Source organism: Lithobates pipiens, unplaced genomic scaffold (assembly GCF_037356315.1).
Source record: "Lithobates pipiens isolate NorthernLeopardFrog02 unplaced genomic scaffold, aLitPip1_a1.2 Scaffold_19, whole genome shotgun sequence".
NCBI classification, from domain to species: domain Eukaryota; kingdom Metazoa; phylum Chordata; class Amphibia; order Anura; family Ranidae; genus Lithobates; species Lithobates pipiens.
This window is the reverse complement of record NW_027507764.1, coordinates 335,574,892-335,594,655: the sequence shown is the minus strand read 5'-3', so window position 1 is coordinate 335,594,655 and position 19,764 is coordinate 335,574,892. Positions and strand designations below refer to the sequence as shown.

The window sequence follows — 19,764 nt, the reverse complement described above, 5'->3', positions numbered from 1 at the left end:
AAAGAAACAAAATTAACGAAGTCTAGACTTACATGACATGCATATTCTGCTTCCTTAAAAATTTGTATTTTTTTCTGGCTGGTTCCAGAGCCACTGTGCCTCCTCTCCTGTCTGTGGGTGTCTCCTTTAGCTGCTGCTTAAGAAAGATACCCGTAATTGCACACTCCTGTCTAAGGCTGTGTGCATCCACTGAAAGACAGCACTTGGTAAGCCTTACCATGCTCCCTTCTTTCAGGTTCTGATAGACAGCTGCAGGAACCAATTGATCCCCTCTGCAACCAGGAAGTTCAGGGAAATTGTTTGGATCATGGAGGACCTGGCAGCGATGACCAGGGCAGTAGGAAAGTGTTTGGGAATGGGATGAATGTACTGAGGAATTTTTTTACCTTAATGCTGTGAATTCAATAAGGTAAAAAAGTTTAATCATCAGTACTACTTTAAACATTATTAAACTTTTTATTCATGAAACCTAATGTGATATCTGTAAAATTTTAGGCCCGTTTCACACCTCAGCATGTTGTTGCGCTTATGCCTATGAACGACAACGCTCAACAAGTAGAAATATATTTATTTAAATTGCATCTGATCACACAAGTATGCTCAATCACTTATGGCATGTTGACTGTCAAAGGAAGAAGTACAGGAGATTCTTTTTGAGCAGATTCACACGTATTTGGCTCCCATAGAATTCAAAGGTTGTTTTGAATGGGACTTTTTCAGGCATTCCTTTGCCCAACAACTAGGCTCTTCCTTTTATCAACATTAACACTGTGACCAAAATGGAGGACATTTCAGCAATTCTGAAAGGGCTAAGTCGCCCAGTGTGGAACAGCCCATAAACCATATCTCCCAACTGTCCCTGATTTTGAGGGACTGTCCTCCATTTAGTACAAAGCCCCTCTGTCCCTCTTTCCTCCTCATTTGTCCCTCATTCTGATCTGATCTATAGTTGTATATATAATGCACTATTTATAAAAAAGTGTTTCCCTGGGATAAACATTTCATCCAATTTCTAAATTGCTGCATTTGTAAATTTTAAAAGCCAATTTAACCACTTGCTTACTGGGCACTTAAACCCCCTTCCTGTCCAGACCAATTTTCAGCTGTCAGTGCTGATGCAATTTGAATGACAATTGCGTGGTCATACAACACTGTATCCAAATGAAATTTTTATATTTTTTTCCCCACAAATAGAGCTTTCTTTTGGTGGTATTTGATCATCTCTGCGTTTTTGTTTTTTTTTGTTAAAATTTTTTAAAAAGACCGAATTTAAAAAAAATATATATTTTTTATATATAACAGGTAATTTTTCTCCTTCATTGATGTACGCTGATGAGGCGGCACTGATGGGCACCGATAGGTGGCAGTGATGGGCACAGGTGGCTGGCAGTGATGGGCACTGATAGGCAGCACTGCTAGGTGGCACTGATTGGCACCACTGGTGGGCATTGATAGGTGGCACTGGTAAGCACTGGCAGGTCGCAATGGCAGGTGGCACTGGCAGGGGGTACTGGTGGGCACAGATGAGGCAGAATTGCCTCTTCCTCTTCGGGACTGATGTCCCTTGCACATAAGCCGGTGAATGGCCTTTTTTTTCTCCTCGTGCTGATAGCGTGAGGAGGAAAAAAAACGATGATCGAGCTTTTGTTTACATCATGTGATCAACTGTCATTGGCTGACAGCTGATCACGTGGTAAGGGGCCGGGTCGGGTCTCTGACTCGGTGATCACAGGGTGCGCTCAGGGTGCGTGAAAAAGAGAGGATGTCATATGATGGCCTCCCGGAAATTCAGATCCGCGCTGTGGCCGTCATTTGGCTATAGCACGGATGCCAAGTGGTTAAAGGAACAGTGGTGGTAAAAAGGCCAATTTTGGTTTTGCCAATCATTTTTTTTGTACAATTCTCATTTAAGGGGTTGTGGCGGAGGGGGGGGGGGGGGGGGGTCAGTCCTATGCCTACATACTTTTGCTAAGAGGTGTCCCTCATTCCTATCTCAGAATGTTGGGAGGTATGCATAAACTGATCATATACTGTACTTTCTGTACGTGTACTGCAAGTCAGTCGTTCTTGGCATTTTTGGGGAACTATAGTGAAAATCCTTTGTGCATTTCCTTTCTTAGGTCACAATTTTACTACTCCATAGGATTATTTTCAAGAAGTTTACATACCTATAGTATATCCACCTAATAAAAAAATGTTTTGCAAATTTGTGTGCCTATTTTTGGAGGGCTGAAGGACAACAATGAGCTCCAACAGCAGAACAAGACTACACAACAGCACACACAAAAAAAAGCTAGAAAGGGGAAGCTGACAATAGCTGATGTCACAGATGATTCTAAATTTGTTTGTCTAAAAATGTTTTATTAGTCATGTGACTGGCACAGTACCAATCAGGGCTGGCCAGACACAAACTGTAGAGAGCATATATCAGCAGAGTAATAGAAGTACCTCCCAAAATATTTGCCTGCAGATGCCAAAGAACAGATCAAGAAAGATCATGTGATTACACAATGCTGACCACACCAAAATGCTGCAGGAATAAGGAAAGGAAATACAGTGACAGTTCATAAATAATTAATGTAAATGAACTATGGAAATTAACATTTCTGCTTAGTATCACTTTACTCTGTTTGCTTTTGAGGCATATTTTAATTGTGGGATTAACTTTTTTTTTGCTATTAGCCACAGAGTTTATTGAACAGAATACAAAAAATATACGTGCCATGAAAAAAAAGACAATCAACATCCAAGTATATGTAAATTTAGTGTACAAAACAGACAACAGTGTTACATACATTAATAAATGTGAGAATCAAGTAATAATAATGTCCATACAATTAAACAAAGAACCCAGGGGTTAATGCATACCAATGATACCATAAAGTCCAGGGGATAAGCCTAAAGAATAAGCATAGCATCTGGTGTAAAACCAGTTCTACAGGTGCTAAGCCAGATACAGACAGCCATCTGTCCCATATTCTTTCAAATTTGGTAGGGCAACCCCTATGTTGATATTAAGGATGAGCTTCGAGTTCGAGTCGAACTCATGTTTGGCTCGAACATTGCCTGTTCGCCGAACAGCAAACAATTTGGGGTGTTCGTGGCAAATTCGAAAAGCCACGGAACACCCTGTAAAAGTCTATGGGAGAAATCTAAAGTGCTAATTTTAAAGGCTTATATGCAAGTTATTGTCATAAAAAGTGTTTGGGGACCTGGGTCCTGCCCCGGGAAACATGTATCAATGCAAAAAAAAGTTTTAAAAACGTCCGTTTTTTCGGGAGCAGTGATTTTATTAATGATTAAAGTGAAACAATAAAAGTGTAATATTCCTTTAAATTTCGTACCTAGAGGGTGTGTATAGTATGCCTGTAAAGGGGCGCATGTTTCCCGTGCTTAGAACTGTCCCTGAACAAAGTGTCATATCTGCAGGAAAAAAAGTAATTTAAAAGCACTCGCGGCTATAATGAATTGTCGGCTCCCCGTAATACAGAGAACAGTCATTAAAAGTCATTGATAAAAAAAAAAAATGTGTGGGGTTCCCCCCAAATTTAATTACCAGGCCCTTCAGGTCTGGTATGGATATTAAGGGGAACCCTGCGTCAAATGAAAAAAAAAAATGACATGGGGTTCCCCCCAAATATCCATACCAGACCCTTTATCCGAGCACGCAACCTGCCAGGCCGCAGGAAAAGAGGGGGGGGGGGACGAGAGAGCACACTGAACTGGGCAGCGAGCAGCAGAACATCAAGTTAAGCAGTGGGCAGAGGCACGTCAAACTGGGCAGCGGGCAGAGGCACGTCAAGCTGGGCAATGGGCAGAGGCACATCAAGTTGAACATCGAGCATCGGAAACATCTGACTGGAGAGCAGGCGCTGGAACATAAGGCCGAACAGCGGGCACTGGATCATCAGGCATCGGATCATCAGGCCGGGCAGTGGGCACTGGAACAGCAGGCTGGACAACGGGCACTGGAACAGCAGGCCGGACAACGGGCACTGGAACAGCAGGCCGGACAACGGGCACTGAAACATCAGGCCGGACAACGGGCACTGGATCCTCAAGCTTGACATCAGGCATTAGATCATCAGACTGGACAGTAAGCACTAGAACATCAGACCGGGCAGCAGGCACTGGAACATTGGGCTGGGCATCAGGAACTGGATCATCAAGCATCGAATCAGGCCAAGCAGCGGGCACTGGAACATCCGGTCGGGCATCGGATCATCAGACTGGACAGCAGACACTGAAACATCAGGCCGGGCAGCGGGCACCGGAGTGACAGGCTAAAAAGCAGGCACTAGAACAAAAGGCTGGGCAGCGACAGCAGCGAGCTGGGTGTCAGGAACCGATTCAGCATGCACCGTGTGAGCAGGCTGGGTAACGAGCACCGGCTCAAAAAGATGGGTAATGAACCCAGTAGGCTGGGTGATGGGCACCATAATGACAGGCCAGGTGACTGGCACTGGAACGCAAGGTCGAGAGATGGGCACCGGAACGCCAGGCCGGGAGAGGGGCACTGGAACTCCAGGCTGGACAGCAAATACTGGAGCCTCAGGAGATCGGAACATGAGGCCAAGCAGTGGACACTGGAACATCAGGCCGGGCAGCGGGCACTGGAGTGACAGGCTAAAACAGCAGGCACTACAACAAAAGGCTGAGCAGCGGCAGCATTAAGCTGGGCATCAGGAACCGATTCAGCAAGCACCGTGTGAGCAGGCTGGGTAACAAGCACCAGCTCAACAGGATGGGTAATGGCCCAGTAGGCTGGGTGATGAGCACTGGAACGCCAGTTTGGGAGACAGGCACCGGAAAGCCAGGCTGGACAGCAAATACTGGTGCCTCAGGCCGGACAGCAGGCAGAAGGTTGGAGAGGTTAGGTGGGTCATCAGGCTCAGGACTATTGGAGGCAGACTGGAGCACATCGGCTGGCGTGGAGGCAGATTGGAGCACATCGGCTGGCGTGGAGGCCGGTTGGGGCACATCGGCTAGCATGGAGGCAAGTTGGGGCAGATAGGCTGGTGTGGAGGCAGGTTGGGGCAGATGAGCTGGCGTGGAGGAAGGTTGGGGCACATCGGCTGGCATGGAGGAAGGTTGGGGTCATATGGGCTGGCGTGGAGGCAGGCTGGAGCAGATCGGCTGATGTGGAAGCAGGCTGGGGCAGATCGGCTGATGTGGAAGCAGGCTGGGGCAGATCGACTGGCGTGGAGGCAGGCTGGGGCAGATCGGCTGGCGTGGAAGCAGGCTGGGGCAGATAGGCTGGCATGGCTGACCCCACAGATGCTCAATAGGGTTTAGGTCTGCAGACATGCTTGGCCAGTCCATCACCTTTACCCTCATCTTCTTTCACAAGGCAGTGGTCTTCTTGGAGGTGTGTTTGGAGTCATTATGTTGGAATACTGCCCTGCGGCCCAATCTCCATAGGGAGGGGATCATGCTCTGCTTCAGTATGTCACAGTACATGTTGCCATTCATGGCTCCCTCAATGAACTGTAGCCTCCCACCACCAAGCTTGAAGTATGTAAGCAATATACACTTGTATTCCTCACCTGGTTCCCTTCACACACGTTTGACACCATCTGAACTAAATAAGTTTATCTTGGTCTCATCAGAACACAGGACATGGTTCCAGTAATACATGTCCTTAGTCTGCTTGTCCTCAGCAAACTGTTTGCAGGCTTTCTTGTGCATCATCTTTAGAAGAAGCTTCATTCTGGGACAACAGCCATGCATGGTCTGAGCACTGACAGGCTGACCCCCCACTCCTTCAACCTCTGCAGCATCAACCTATGCTGGAAGCACTCACACGTCTATTTCCCAAAGACAACTTCTGTTCTGAGTGGAACCTGTCCTGTTAAACCTCTGTATGGTCTTGGCCACCATGCTGCAGCTCTGTTTCAGGGTCTTGGCAATCTTCTTATAGCCTGGGCCATCTTTATGTAGAGCAACATTTTTTTTTTTTCAGACCCTCAGAGTTCTTTGTTATGAGGTGCCATGTTGTTAGTGGATACAACTACCGATTAGCCAGGCTAGTTACCATCTAGCAGAACTAAATTTGTTAGCAAACCTGCTTATAACCAGGGTACTACATATGATTTCCAGCAATATAAACAGAGGCGGCTCTCTAATTAGGCAAAGTAGGCGGTGGCCTAAGGCCTCGCCCTCCCAGGGGCCTCGCGGACTAAGGCCTCGCCCTCCCAGGGGCCTCGCGGACCTCCTACTTTGCCTAAAGAGCCTCCTTTGGCTATCCTCATACATCAGTCCAAGGTCCAATCAGCAGAGGTTTGTGCCGCCTCTTTCAGAGTAAAGTCCAGTCAGTCTCCCTCCTCTCTGCTCAGAAACACCCTGCCCACCAGGGCACTGCCCAGTCTCCAATCCTGTCAAGAAAACTCCTGTCAGAACACTGGCAGATACACACACACACAGACCGCCAACTGCCCTGCCGCCCCGCCCCACCCCGCCCCACCCCGCCCTGCCAGCAAATCCTGTCCCTCCATTCAGCCAATATCTTGCAAGGGCACAGCTAGCGCCTCAGCACAGGATTGCAGAGTCCACCCTCCTTCCAGGGAGGAGCTTCCATGGTGAAGGCGGAGCCAATTCCAGTACGCTGTGTGCAGCCTACTGACTGAGCTGTGAGGGAACAGAGCCTTGCTATGTGTGAGGTACATGGGCGGGGGGTGGATGTGACTGGAGGGGTGCATGTGACCGAGGGGGTGGTACATGTGACTGGGGGGGTGGTATATATGACTAGGGTGGTACATGGGACTGGGGGGGTGGTACATGTGACTGGGGGGTGGTACATGTGACTGAGGGGTTGGTACATGCGACTGAGGGGGTTGTACATGTGACTGGGGGAGTGGTATATATGACTAGGCTGGTACATGTGACTGGGGGTGTGGTACATGGGACTGGGGGGTGGTACATGTGACTGGGGGGTGGTACATGTGACTGGGGGGTGATATATATGACTAGGGTGGTACATGTGACTGGGGGGTGGTACATGTGACTGGGGGGTGGTACATGTGAATGGGGGGTGGTACATGTGACTGGGGGGGTGGTACATGTGACTGAGAGGGTGGTACATGTGACTGAGGGGGGGAACATGTGACTGGGGAGTTGAGAGCACTGACAACAGCGCACAGTGCTAAGTAGTAATTCAAATTAATTGCATATATTAAGAGCCCTGGTGTCAGTGTGCTCTGTCTCACTGCTGGTGTCAGTGTGCTCTCAGTACTGGTGTCAGTGTGCTCTATCTCAGCGCTGGTGTCAGTGTGCTCTATCTCAGTGCTGATGTCAGTGTGCGCTCAGTGCTGGTGTGATAGAGCACACTGACATCAGTACTCCTAATATATTCATTATTAATTTTTATTGCTTCAATTATTTTTTCCCCATTTTAGGCCGCGTACACACGGGCGGATTGTCTGCCCAACTAAGTTCGGCAGACAATCCGACAGACAGTCCGTTCAAAATTTGCATGAACGGACTTGACCACACACGATGAGCAGACAGTCCGCTGAAAGCGTGCGTGATGACGTGTACAGCACGTACGACGGGACTAGAAAAACGACGTCCTATACACTGCAATGCAACCTTCGGCCGTGTAAACCCTTTCTGAGCATGCGCCATACTTAGTCCGTCCAACTTGCCTACACACGAGCGGACTGTCCGCTGAAACCAAGTTTGGACGGACAAAACCAAGTTTGAACGGACTGTCTTACAGAAATTCCGTAAGACTTTGTTCGTCAGACTGTCCGCTGAAAAAGTCCGCTGAAGCCCACACACGAGCGGATTGTCCGCTGAAACACTGTTCAGCGGACTAAGTTGGACAGACAATCCGCCCGTGTGTACGCGGCCTTAGAGGTGAGTGGGGCCTCATGTCTAGGTTATGCCTAAGGCCTCACAAAGCCTAGAGCCGCCTCTAAATATAAACATGCATTTTCTGTGCTTGGAATCATTTATATTTTATCCAGTGCCATCAGAAGTATTTTATGGAAAAACAATCTTTTTGATGTCTACGGATGATCTTTCATGACTCTGGCGAATCTTGTTTAATATATGTGTAGCCTCAATTACTTACAAGGACTAATGTTTTTCAAACATGTTTATGATTTTTGCAAGAAAAATTTTAATGCAGGTATTTTCCTCCAGTCACCCTTGAGGTGACAATGAAGGAACGTATACTAAGCGTTAATAGCCTATACTGAAAGGCACCTGCATTTGACTCATAGAGGTGAAATCACTGTTTGAGCATAGGAGCAAATCCTTTTTCTTGGGTTTCAAAAAGCTACCTTCTTTTTCTCCCTCCCCCCCCTTTTTTTTTCATTTAACCGCACTGTATATGTCCTTGGCTCTTTCAACCAACAATACACCTATATATGAAAATATATGATTATTTGTAAATCATGTTATTGCTTTGTTTATTACTTTGCATGCATTGCAGTGTTTTACTTTGTCCATCCTCCCGGTGCGGGCCGCTATGTTCGGTCCCACGGCACTGGGTGGGTGCCTCTTATCTGCCCCGCTTCCCAGCACGGTGGGGAGACGCGGATGCTTTCTGTGATTCTCCCCAATGCGTGTATCCCTACAGTTGAATCCTCCTTTTGGGCCACTGTGGGGGGCCTTCCAAATCCCTTGATCGCGGCTGGACTGTCAGTGACGTCGCGCTTTTGCGCCGGAGGCGACGGCTTTTGCCGGGGCCATGCCTTCCGGAACGCTGAAGGGACCGCGCAGACAATGCCAATTTGGCACCTGTAGGAGGGGGAATGGGGAGGGGCCTGACACCTGCAGACAATGGGTAAATCATGCAAACACTTTAAAACCCCACATTTCCCAGGAGATCCTGAGGTGTTCCCTGGTCATGCTGTCATATACCAATACAAGACTGATGGAGTGCTTGGTATGTGCAGCGTTTGGAATGCTTTTGACTGGTTCATCTTTGTACATGTATTACACCTATTTTTTTTTCATTTTCCAACATCGTGATTTATTTAATCTATACACTATTATCCCTATGTAGCATAACCGTAGTCCTATCCTCTTACCTTACGTATACATTATTCGTGTCACATCACTTTTTGTTGGGCACCCAATCTACCTCCCCTCCTATCTATTTCCCCTTTCCCTTTTCACTCCACCTATGCACCCCCCCCCCCCCCTCCCCAATCAACATAGGCACTGCACACACACACTCATCCCTCAGTTCCCTACACATCTCACTTTTACACTTTTAACACGTGTTTTTCAGTTTTTAGCAGCTTTTTTGTTTTCACTCTTACACTTCCATTGCCCCATCATCAGTCAATCCCACCTCTTGCACCTTCACTTCACTTTTCACATCACTACGACCCACCCAACCTTTTTTCATTGCTAGCTAACTCCTCTTATAACCAATCCCACTAATGAGTAAACTACGCCATTCTATGTATAACTTAATTTTTCTTTAATATGAATCCATCAGTGACCAACAACCAGCCTAGCTGCCAAGCACTTCTAGACATTCCCCTAATATTATTTAATGACGACTCACAAAAAGTCTTGTATGTCTATCTGCAGGTGTTTTACCCCCCATCCTCCTCTCCGGGTCCTAATTCGGTGGAAATGGGATCACTGGACAATTACAATCCTGCAGGTTTGTGCAATACATCCTCATATCGTCATTCACCCATTGGTAACTATACCTCTATATGTATGGAGATATAATGTTTCTCATTTTAAAATGCTATATGTACATTTTTTATATTGTCCAATGTCTTTAATTAGATATTTTGATATTTTCCTAGAATATAAAACCCCCTGAAGAGACCAGAAATCGCAAGGGTTCGAAGTGCATCAGGGTTTTTCATGTGGATAGATATGTTATAAATACAATGGGCAAATCGTGCTTGTACATAGGGTGTTCCTTGCTATGAGTGATGTTCCATGTCTGGTTTTGTGTCGCACCACCTTTATGGATGAAATTGTTCATTTGAAATTATTATTGTCTGTAAAATAAATGATTCTTTACATCAACCATTTTCATACAAATTCTCTGCTGCTAAAAAAAAAAAAAAAACTCTGGGGAAACTTCTAGCTAGAGTCATTACAAAAGGTAGTGCGAAAGGATTTACTATGAAATTTAGTATGAAAGGACAGGCTACACCATTGACATACCAGAGCAAACTCTGCAAACATGTATCAATTAAAACACACAGTACAGCTAGATACATTAAAGCTGGGGCCTCCAAACTTTAGCCCGTGGGCCACAATGTAGATTTTACAAATATTTGATTTCTAATACAAACAGTGGGCCGGAAGCTGGAAGGTGCCATTCTGATTATGTCACTGGTTACTAGGACATCAACGCTCCCAGCAGTCAATCCTCAGCACAGCGTGGCAGCATGGGAGGGAGCGGATTTGTTGTTGACCTGCCAGCAGGGCAGGACTTAGGGTGGTGGAGGCCCCTGGGCTTGAGTCACTTTCGGGCCCTACCTTCTATATATTATCGTATTTATCGGTTTATAACACACGCACCCCAAGTTTAGGAGGGAATTTTAAGGAAAAAACTTACATTTAAATGCCCACCAATGCAGCCTTATCAGTGTCCATCTGCAGCCTTGTCCAGTGTCATTGCAGCCTTGTCAGTATAGCCTTGTCATTTGCAGCCTTGTCCCAGTGTCATTTGCAGCCTTGTCATTGCAGCCTTGAAGTTTAAAAATGGCACCGCCGAGATACAGAGATACAGAGATACGGCGGCTCTCAGGTCCTCTCAGTGGCTCTCGGGTTCTCTCACAGTCCCGAGCGGAGCCATAGTAGCCGAGTGTACTTGGCTTGGCTCACAGTCACGCCCAGTCCCTGTGTTATGTGCATCATAGGGCGTGACTGTGAGCGGAGCGGAGCCGAGCCGAGAACACTTTGCTATGTATCTCAGTGGGGCCCCCTATTGGGTGAAGCCCATGGGCTTCAGCCCAGTCAAGCCCAATGGTAAGTCCTGCCCTGCCTGCCAGACATACTGCCGATAACAGCAGCTGCTTTTAAAAGGCAACAGATTGGCAATGCTATGTTGACAGAGTCTGGGTGAGCTGCGGGCTGGACAAAACTAACAAGCAGGCTGGATGTGGCCCGCGGGCAGGGTTTGGAGACCCCTGCATTAAAGGAAGTAGAGTATACAGAAAATAAATGTAAACAAATAACAGGCTTTATTGTTTTACAAGCACATCATTTAATATGGAACTTTTAGGCTTAACATTTAAAGTAGAACTATAGGTAAAACTTTTTTTATTTATTTTTTTGGCTAGCATAAGGAAGTGTTATAACCCCTGTCTGATTCTTTTCGCCATCTATGTCCAATTGCGGAGATTTCCCTTCACTTCCTGTCCCATGGTCAAAGAGGAAGAGAGAGGAAATCCCTGCAAATGAAGGGGGAATTCCTTGTGATTTTGTGATTGCCTTTTACTTTCACTTTCAGTGATAACAGTAAACGGGACAAATAGAACAGGTGAATCGCCCTAATGGGGGCACAGACAACAATAAAAACAGACAAGCGTTCTACAAATTTGCGACCCATGCATTGTGGGCTCACGGGCGCCGCCACCCCCCATCCCTACTGCCACCCCCTATCCATAATCCCGGCCCATTTCAGGATGTCGGGTGCATGGATTCAGGGGCGTTTTTTTTTTTTAAGCACATGATTAGAGCCCTGGGCTGTAATAGGCTTCAGAAAAGGGTGGCCTTGGGGCGCAGAGAGTGCGCCCCCCGATTCCACCCGATTGTGTGACCATAGCAAATACATTTTCACTATTTTCACACTACAGTGCTTGCCGCCAATCATGAGGCAGGTCAGTGAGACCTGTTTCCCGATTGGCCAAAGCGTCGGGCGATCCTATTGGATGACCAGTGCTTTGGCAGAAGAGGAGACAAAGTGAAGGAAGCATGAGGAGTGGATTCCTCCGCCACCTGGAGGAGACACAGCATGAAGAGAGGACACCACAGCCCGGTAAGTGTCGGACCTCCCTCGAGGAAGGGGGGGAGGCGCGCTGTCAGTGCTATATACCCAATGCTGACATACCCTATCTGTAATGATGATTGATTCATATACACAGTGCTGACCTATATACCCTATCTGTAATGCTGACCTAAATTTCCTATATTCCCTAAATTCCCAATGCTAACCTATATACCCTATATTTAATGCTGATCTATATACCCAATGCTGACCTATATACACTATCTGTAATGCTAACCTACAGTATCTCACAAAAGTGAGTAAACCCTTCACATTTTTGTAAATATTTTCTTATATCTTTTCATGTGACAACACTGGAGAAATGACACTTTGTACAACGTAAAGTAGTGAGTGTACAGCTTGAATAACAATGTAAATTTGTTGTCCCCTCAAAATAACTCAACACATAGCTGTTAATATCTAAACCACTGGAAACAAAAGTGAGTACACCCCTAAGTGAAAAAATCCAAATCGGGGCAAAAGTGTGAATATTTTGTGCGACAGCATTATTTTTCAGCACTGCCTTAACCCTCTTGGGCATGGCGTTCACCAGACCTTCATAGATTGCCACTGGAGTCCTCTTCCACTCCTCCATGATGACATCACAGAGCTGATGGAGGTTAGACACCTCGCACTCTTCCACCTTCCGTTTGAGGCTGCCCCACAGATTCTCAATAGGGTTTAGGTCTGGAGACATGCTTGGTCAGTCCATCACCTTTACTCTCAGCTTCTTAAGAAAGGTAATGGTCAATGTGGGGGTGTGTTTGGGGTCGTTATGTTGGAATACTGCTCTGTGGCCAAGTCTCCAAAGAGAGAGGGGATCATGCTCTGCTTCAGTACGTCACAGTACATGTTGGCATTCATGGTTCCTTCAATGAACTGTAGCTCTCCAGTGCCGGCAGCACTCATGCAGCCCCAGACCATGACACTCCCACCACTATGCTTGACTGTAGGCAAGACACATTTGTCTTTATACTCCTCATCTGGTTGCCACCACACATGCTTGACACCATCTGAACCAAATAAGTTTATCTTGGTCTCATCATAACATGGTTCCAGTAATCTATGTCCTTAATATTCTTGTCTTCAGGAAACTGTTTGCGGGCTTTCTTGAGCATCATTTTTAGAACAGGCTTCCTTCTGAGATGACAGCCATGCAGACCAATTTATTGCAATGTTTGTATGGTCTGAGCACTGACAGGCTGACCTCCCACCCCTTCAATCTCTGCAGCAATGCTGCCAGCAATCATACATCTATTTCCCAAAGACAACCTCTGGATATGACGCTGAGCATGTGCACTCAACTTCTTTGGTCGACCAATGGTGAGGCCTGTTCTGAGTGGAACCTGTCCTGTTAAACCCACTGTATGATCTTGGCCACCATGCTACAGTTCCAGGGTCTTGACAATCTGCCGCCACACACGCTTAACACCATCTGAACCAAATAAGTTTATCTTGGTCTCATCAGACCACAGGACATGGCTCCAGTAATCCATGTCTTTAGACTTCTTGGGCTTTCTTGTGCATCATCTTTAGAAGAGGCTTCCTTCGGGGACAGCAGGTATGCAGACCAACTTGATGCAGTGTGCGGCGTATGGTCTGAGCACTGACATGCTGACCCCTGCTCCTTCAACCTCTGCAGCAATGTTCTGAATGGAACCCGTCATGTTAAACCACTTATTCAACACACCTACTCCCCATTCACACCTGAGACATTGTAACACTAACAAGTCACATGATACCGTGGAGGGAAAATGGTGAATTGGGCCCAATTTGGACATTTTCACATAGGGGTGTACTAACTTTTGTTGGCAGTGGTTTAAACATTAATGGCTGCGTGTTGAGTTATTTTTAGGGGGCAGTAAATTTACACTGTTATACAAGCTGTACAGTCACTACTTTACATTGTAGCAAAGTGTAATTTCTTTGGTGTTGTCACATGAAAAAATATAATAAAATATTTACAAAAATGTGAGGGGTGTACTCACTTTTGTGAGATACTGTATATACCCTATCTGTAATGCTGATCTGTATACCTAATTCTGACCTATATACCCTATCTGTAATGCTGACCTATGTAAGGGGTGTGGCTTATGAGAAGTGGGAGGGACCAATAAGGAAGGGCGGGGTCTGGAACCTCCCATCCTAAAACTTTACCAGCTGCCACTAGTTCTAATCCTTCTACAGTATCCAAAACTAAAAAATAAAAAAATAAAAAACTTGACTTGGTTCTATAAGAACATCCATTAAAAATATAATCTTAAAGTGCTCCTTAAACCTTCATATAAAGTTAAGTACTTCAACAGAGGCTACACTGAAGAAGTTTCTTACCTTTTCCAAGCCAGTGGTTTCATCCCGAATATCACGAGGAAGCAGTATAAACATACTCAGCTCATTATTCACATAGGGCAGTTCAATAACTTTTGTGAATAAATCTTCCACATAGGCCATTGGAAATTTTGCTTCTGTGTACATCATCTGCACAGGCTTGGTTTCATTCTAACAACAGAAAGCCAAGATTACATTAAAACTCATCGTTACTTGATACTTAGTTGGTAAGGGTGAATAAAGACACCAATCCATCCAGTTTAATCTGTGTAGGTGTGCATGTTCAAAATCATTTACCGTATCCCTGTATGCTGTGTTCGCTAATAGAGATGGGCCGAACACCCCCCTGTTCGGTTTGCACCAGAACTCCTGAACACAGAAAAAGTTTGGCCCTAAGCCACAAACTCTATTAAGGTCTTTGGGACCCGACCAGGAAAAATCAAATGTCCCCATTTTGAAGGCTTATATGCAAGTTATTGGCCATAAAAAGGATATGGGGGCCCGGGTATTGCCCTGAGGGACATGCATTAATGCAAACATTTTTTTTTTAACTATTTTTTTTTAAAGGAGCAATGCATTTAATGATGTTTAAAGTGAAACAATAAAAATGAAAAATTCCTTTAAATATAGTGCCTGGGGTATCCCTTTAGTCAGCCTGTAAAGTGGTGTATCTGTACCATTTATAGAACCTGCTGCAGCAAAACTGACATTTCTAAAGAAAAGAAACATTACATGTAAAACGGACTTTGCAGCTGCAAGTTATTCCCAGCAATATAAAAAAGAAATGCCCCCCCACCCCAGTCCATACCAAGCCCCTTTTCAGTGCAGGTAGTCTAAGCCCTTGTACACACGGTCGGAGAATCCGTCGGAATGTGTCCTATCGGACGGTGTTGTCGGATAATCCGACTGTGTGTGGTATGCATCGGACTAATTCCGTTGGAATATCCGTCGGACCCAATTTTCCAACTTGTTGGAAATATTTCCTGACCAACTGGTTTCGATCGGACATACTCCGATCATGTGTAGAGAATTTTGATTGGACCAAGTGCCACGCATGCTCAGATCAAATTCCTACATCAAAGCTATTGGCTACTAGCCTGAACGTAGTCCCATCGTAACGAAATTACGTCATCACGTTCTGAATGATCGGATTTTTCGACAACTTAGTCCGACCGTGTGTATGCAACAGTTTCGGACAAGATCCGACGGACAAAATCCTATGGATTTGGTTGTCGAAATCTCCGACCGTGTGTTCAGGGGCTAAGAGGACCCCCAAGGCACTATATTTTAAAGGATTTTTTCATTATTATTATTTTACTTTAAGCATCATTAAAATCACTGTTCCTTTAAAAACAATCTATTTTAAAAGTTTTTTTTGCATTGATACATGTCCCCCAGGACAGTACCCGGGCCCCTACACCCTTTTTATGGCCAGTTACTTGCATATAAGCCTACAAAATGGGGACTTTAATTTTTCAAGTTTCCATAGACCTCAAATGGGGTTCACGGTTTGGGTCTCGAACTTTTGCTATGTTTGGGGGGGAGGAATATTCCCACAAATGAAAATCTTCCTCGTGTAACAGCAGCTCCAATGCTTTTTTTCTAAGGCTGCGATTATGTTTTGCCAGTCCATCCACCCAGGGTTTAGATATTTTTTTTTCCACAAAAATTTTATTTTTTGAAAAGTTTCATAGGAAATACAGAAAGTACATTGCAGAGCATACAGAAGTAAGTACATTTGTCATCAAGAAGGCATTATAATTCAAACAGTTATAAACAAACCAACCAACATTTGGTGCCCCTCAAGTGCCCTCCCTAGTAGATCTGGTAGGAAACTAGCCCCATATTTCCTTTTGATTATGGTAGGGCCTCTTCAAGTAGGGTGGTGATGCTGCAGTGCTCTATAGCTTATTCGTGTTACTGTGTGTTGAGGACCAGTAAGGGAGCATAAAGAAGAGTAGAGACGTGGGTGAGGAGGAGGGGGGGGGTTGAAGGAGGTGGACCTCCAGGGAAGGTGCAGATCGCCAGGGTGCTGTGTGGGGAGGGGGTGGAAAAAGCCATCAGCTACCCTCTCCTGGTGCCCAGGGTGTTGCATATAATGTATAGGTTCTATTGCTCTCTGGGTCCATATCACCAGAGGGGCATAGACCCGGAGTATAAAAGTCAAGTGCTTTCCTGTGTCAGCTTTTGATATCGTTGTGAGTTCCGGTATTAAGGCCAGGGAGTCCATGTAGATGAAAAGTGCAATATTCTATCCTGTGCGGTGTGAATCAGCTCCTCTATCGCTGCTATGCGGTTGATTTGGAGTGTCCATTCCTTCATAGAAGAGGGTAATTTGGACTTCCAATGGACCGGTAAGCATAGCCTGGCGGCATTAATCATATGCATGGATTTAGGTATTATATTACCACTAATGCCTTTATTGGTGCCTTTATTGGTGCCCTTTGACCTTCATTCACTGTTGGCTATCACTTACTCTGATCCCTCCCCCCGCCACCAAGTTTAAAAGCCCCTCCAACTTTTTGGCCATTTTCTCCCGCAACAAAACTGCTCCCTCCCCATTAAGGTGCCGCTCACTCCTACTAAAGAACCGTTAAGCGACTGAGGAGGTCATTCCAGCTCTCCAGAAACCCAAAACCCTCCTTTCTGCACCAGTTCCTCAGTGGTTGTAAACGTTTCATTTTTTTCTTTAATATCAAACATGCCTATAATTACCTGCTCTGTGCAATGGTTTTGCACATAGCAGCCCCGATCCTCTTCTTCTGGGGTCCCCCACTGGTGTTCTAGGCCCCTCTTCAACAGATGCCCCCACGGAAAGTTGCTTTCCATGGGGGCACCTGTGCGGGCTTGCTCCCGAATCCCGCTGCTGTGTTTATTGACTCGTCCCCTGCTCCTGTGTCACAGCTTTTGACTGACAGCAGTGGAGGTCAATGGCTCCTGCTGCTATCAATCTGACCAATGAGAAGAGCGACAACTTTTCATTCTGAAAATTTGGAATTTGTTAGAAACAAATAAACTAATTTTAATAAAATTCATTACTATTCGGGGGGGGGGGGGGAGGCTTTCGGGCCCTGTACCATCACCCCCACACGAGCATTAAGATCCCGGGTGGTAGTTCTGCATATTTCCCCTTGGGTCGGGGCACGAGGCAGGGGTGCCCTCTCTCTCCCCTTTTATTTGCCCTGGTCATGGAACCCCTGACAAGATCCATTTTAGATAACCCTAACATACGGGGCTATATGAAAGGGGACCAGGAATTTAAGGTCAGTTTATACGCTGATGATGTTCTTTTGTTCTTATCCGACCCCCTTATCTCCCTACCCAATCTATTTGCCTCCCTATCCTCATTTCACCGTGCCTCTGGATTAGGGGTGAATCCGGCTAAATGTTCAGCCATGCCTATACACCTCCCCTCTCCTCTTTTAGCATCCCTTAAAGACTCCTACAAATTTTCGTGGAACCATAACTCTCTCCAATATTTAGGTATTAAGCTTACCCCTACACTCAAGCAGCTGTATTCCCTTAACTACCCGCAGGCCTTCTCTTCCATCAAATCCCTTCTTAACCAATGGTCCACCTATCGTATATCTTTTTTGGGGCACATCCAAGCGGTTAAAATGTCCATTCTCCCAAAGCTTCTTTTTTTGTTTCGTTCCCTGCCAATATATGTCCCCCACTCCACCCTACAAGAAGTCCAAGCACTCTTACTCTCATTTATCTGGCAAAAGAAAAAGCCCTGTCTAAATCGTTCGCTATTATACAGAGCCAGGCACTTGGGTGGTCTGGGGTGTCCGGACCTATGGAAGTATTTCTTGGCCTCTCGACTGATACAGATGGCGCAGTGGCATATAGATTCATCCTCAATACCGTGGTTGTGATTCAAGTGCGTCTCAATAGCCCCATATTACCTCCCGGGGATACTATGGTCCGGCTCTGTTTCCCACAAGGAGATCTCCCCACTGAATGGCATAGTGGGTCAGGCTCTCTATCTTTGGGCCCTATACGGGCAGAAATTTCAACTGAGATCCAGGGGATCCAGATCCCCTCCTGTCTTCATTCATAGGGGAGCCTAGGTTCCCCCCAGCCTTCCGTTCGGATACATCCTTTAGTAGGTGGACTGCACGGGGCCTTACACGACTAGACTCCTTACTACAGAACTCTACTTTTTGCATATTACAACAAACACACGATCTAGATAGGTCGGCCCACTATCAGTTTCTCCAGATAAGACACTTCTACTCCACTATGTTCCAGGAACTACGAGGGTCTGGGAAGACGCTGTTTGAGGGGTTATATGGGGAGGCAGCCAGGGATAGAGGCACCATCTCTGCTCTATATAGACACCTTAATGAGTACAAGGTGGCCCCTAAGTCAGTGGCAATGTTGGGCTGGGAAGCGGAGGTGGCTCAGGTATATTCTGTAGAAGACTGGGAGGTTATGGTTGACAATATGCACAAATGTACTCGCTCTGTCTCCACCAAGGAATCGGCCCTTAAGCTTCATACCAGGTGGTATTATTCCCCTGACCATCTGCATAAGATGTTCCCTCTGGTGTCGGCCTCCTGTTTTAGGGGATGTCAGGATAGAGGCACGCTCCTTCATACCTTTTGGGAGTGTAAAGCCTTAGCGCATATCTGGGCCAAAACCTCCGCATTGGTTGAGAGGATCGCTGGCACCTCTATTGCTCTTACGTACAAGATGTGTGTTCTCTATGCGGATGTCCCAGGAGTCCCCCGTCCACAACAAAGGCTGATCCATACTCTCTTCAGCGCCATTCAGTGGGTGGTAGCGCTGAATTGGAAGAGCCCCTTGGTGCCATGGTCACAGGTTATTCTGCGCATGGAATCCATTAGACTAATGGAGCGCATTCACCATACTCTCATGGATTCCATGCACGTATTTGATGGGAAATGGAGTGGGTGGGCGGCCTTCCTCCTTACATCCAGGCTCAAGGACCCATGACCCACATGGGCGACAGGCAGTGAGGTTATAACCTATGGAAGGAGGGTCCCCTCCCACACTAGAGGAAGGGCTGGAATAACAAAGGTTTTGGAGCCTATGAAACACAGCTACCATCATGGCTTGGATAGATTACTGAGCTAGCGCATCGAAGGCATTCTATTCTTTTTTTTTTTTTTTCTTTGTTTATTTTAATGTTGGTTATTCTATGTTCCTAATTGTTCCCGGAGATGCCTCATGGAGGTCTCTTTGGTGACACCTCTGTACCATATCTGGCCTTCATTTTTGATATGACACTTTCTTGTTAGTTGGGTATGCAAAGTTGGGTGCTTTTTGTCTATCTAGTTTTGACACCAACTACATTATTGCTATTGCCCTTGTATCCATAAATGCTATTGTTGATACTGGTATTCTCTGTAACAAATTTCCTGTACTTTCATAATAAAATCGTTTGAAAACAAAATTCATTACTATTATTTGGAAATTCAGATACGTTTGAA

At 45.9% G+C, this 19,764-nt stretch overlaps 1 protein-coding gene across 2 annotated transcripts in view; it reads right to left on the bottom strand.

Annotated features, from left to right (window-relative positions):
* LOC143996812 (leukocyte elastase inhibitor-like) overlaps positions 1-19,764 on the bottom strand; it is an 84,032-nt gene that overhangs the window by 5,531 nt on the left and 58,737 nt on the right. Inside the window, exon 6 of one of the 2 annotated variants that reach the window (XM_077492089.1) lies at positions 14,309-14,476. The exons of the other annotated variant lie outside the window; for it this stretch is intronic. Coding sequence (XP_077348215.1) covers positions 14,309-14,476 — 168 coding nt within the window. The remainder of the gene's footprint in view (positions 1-14,308; positions 14,477-19,764) is intronic. 2 annotated transcript variants of the gene reach the window in all.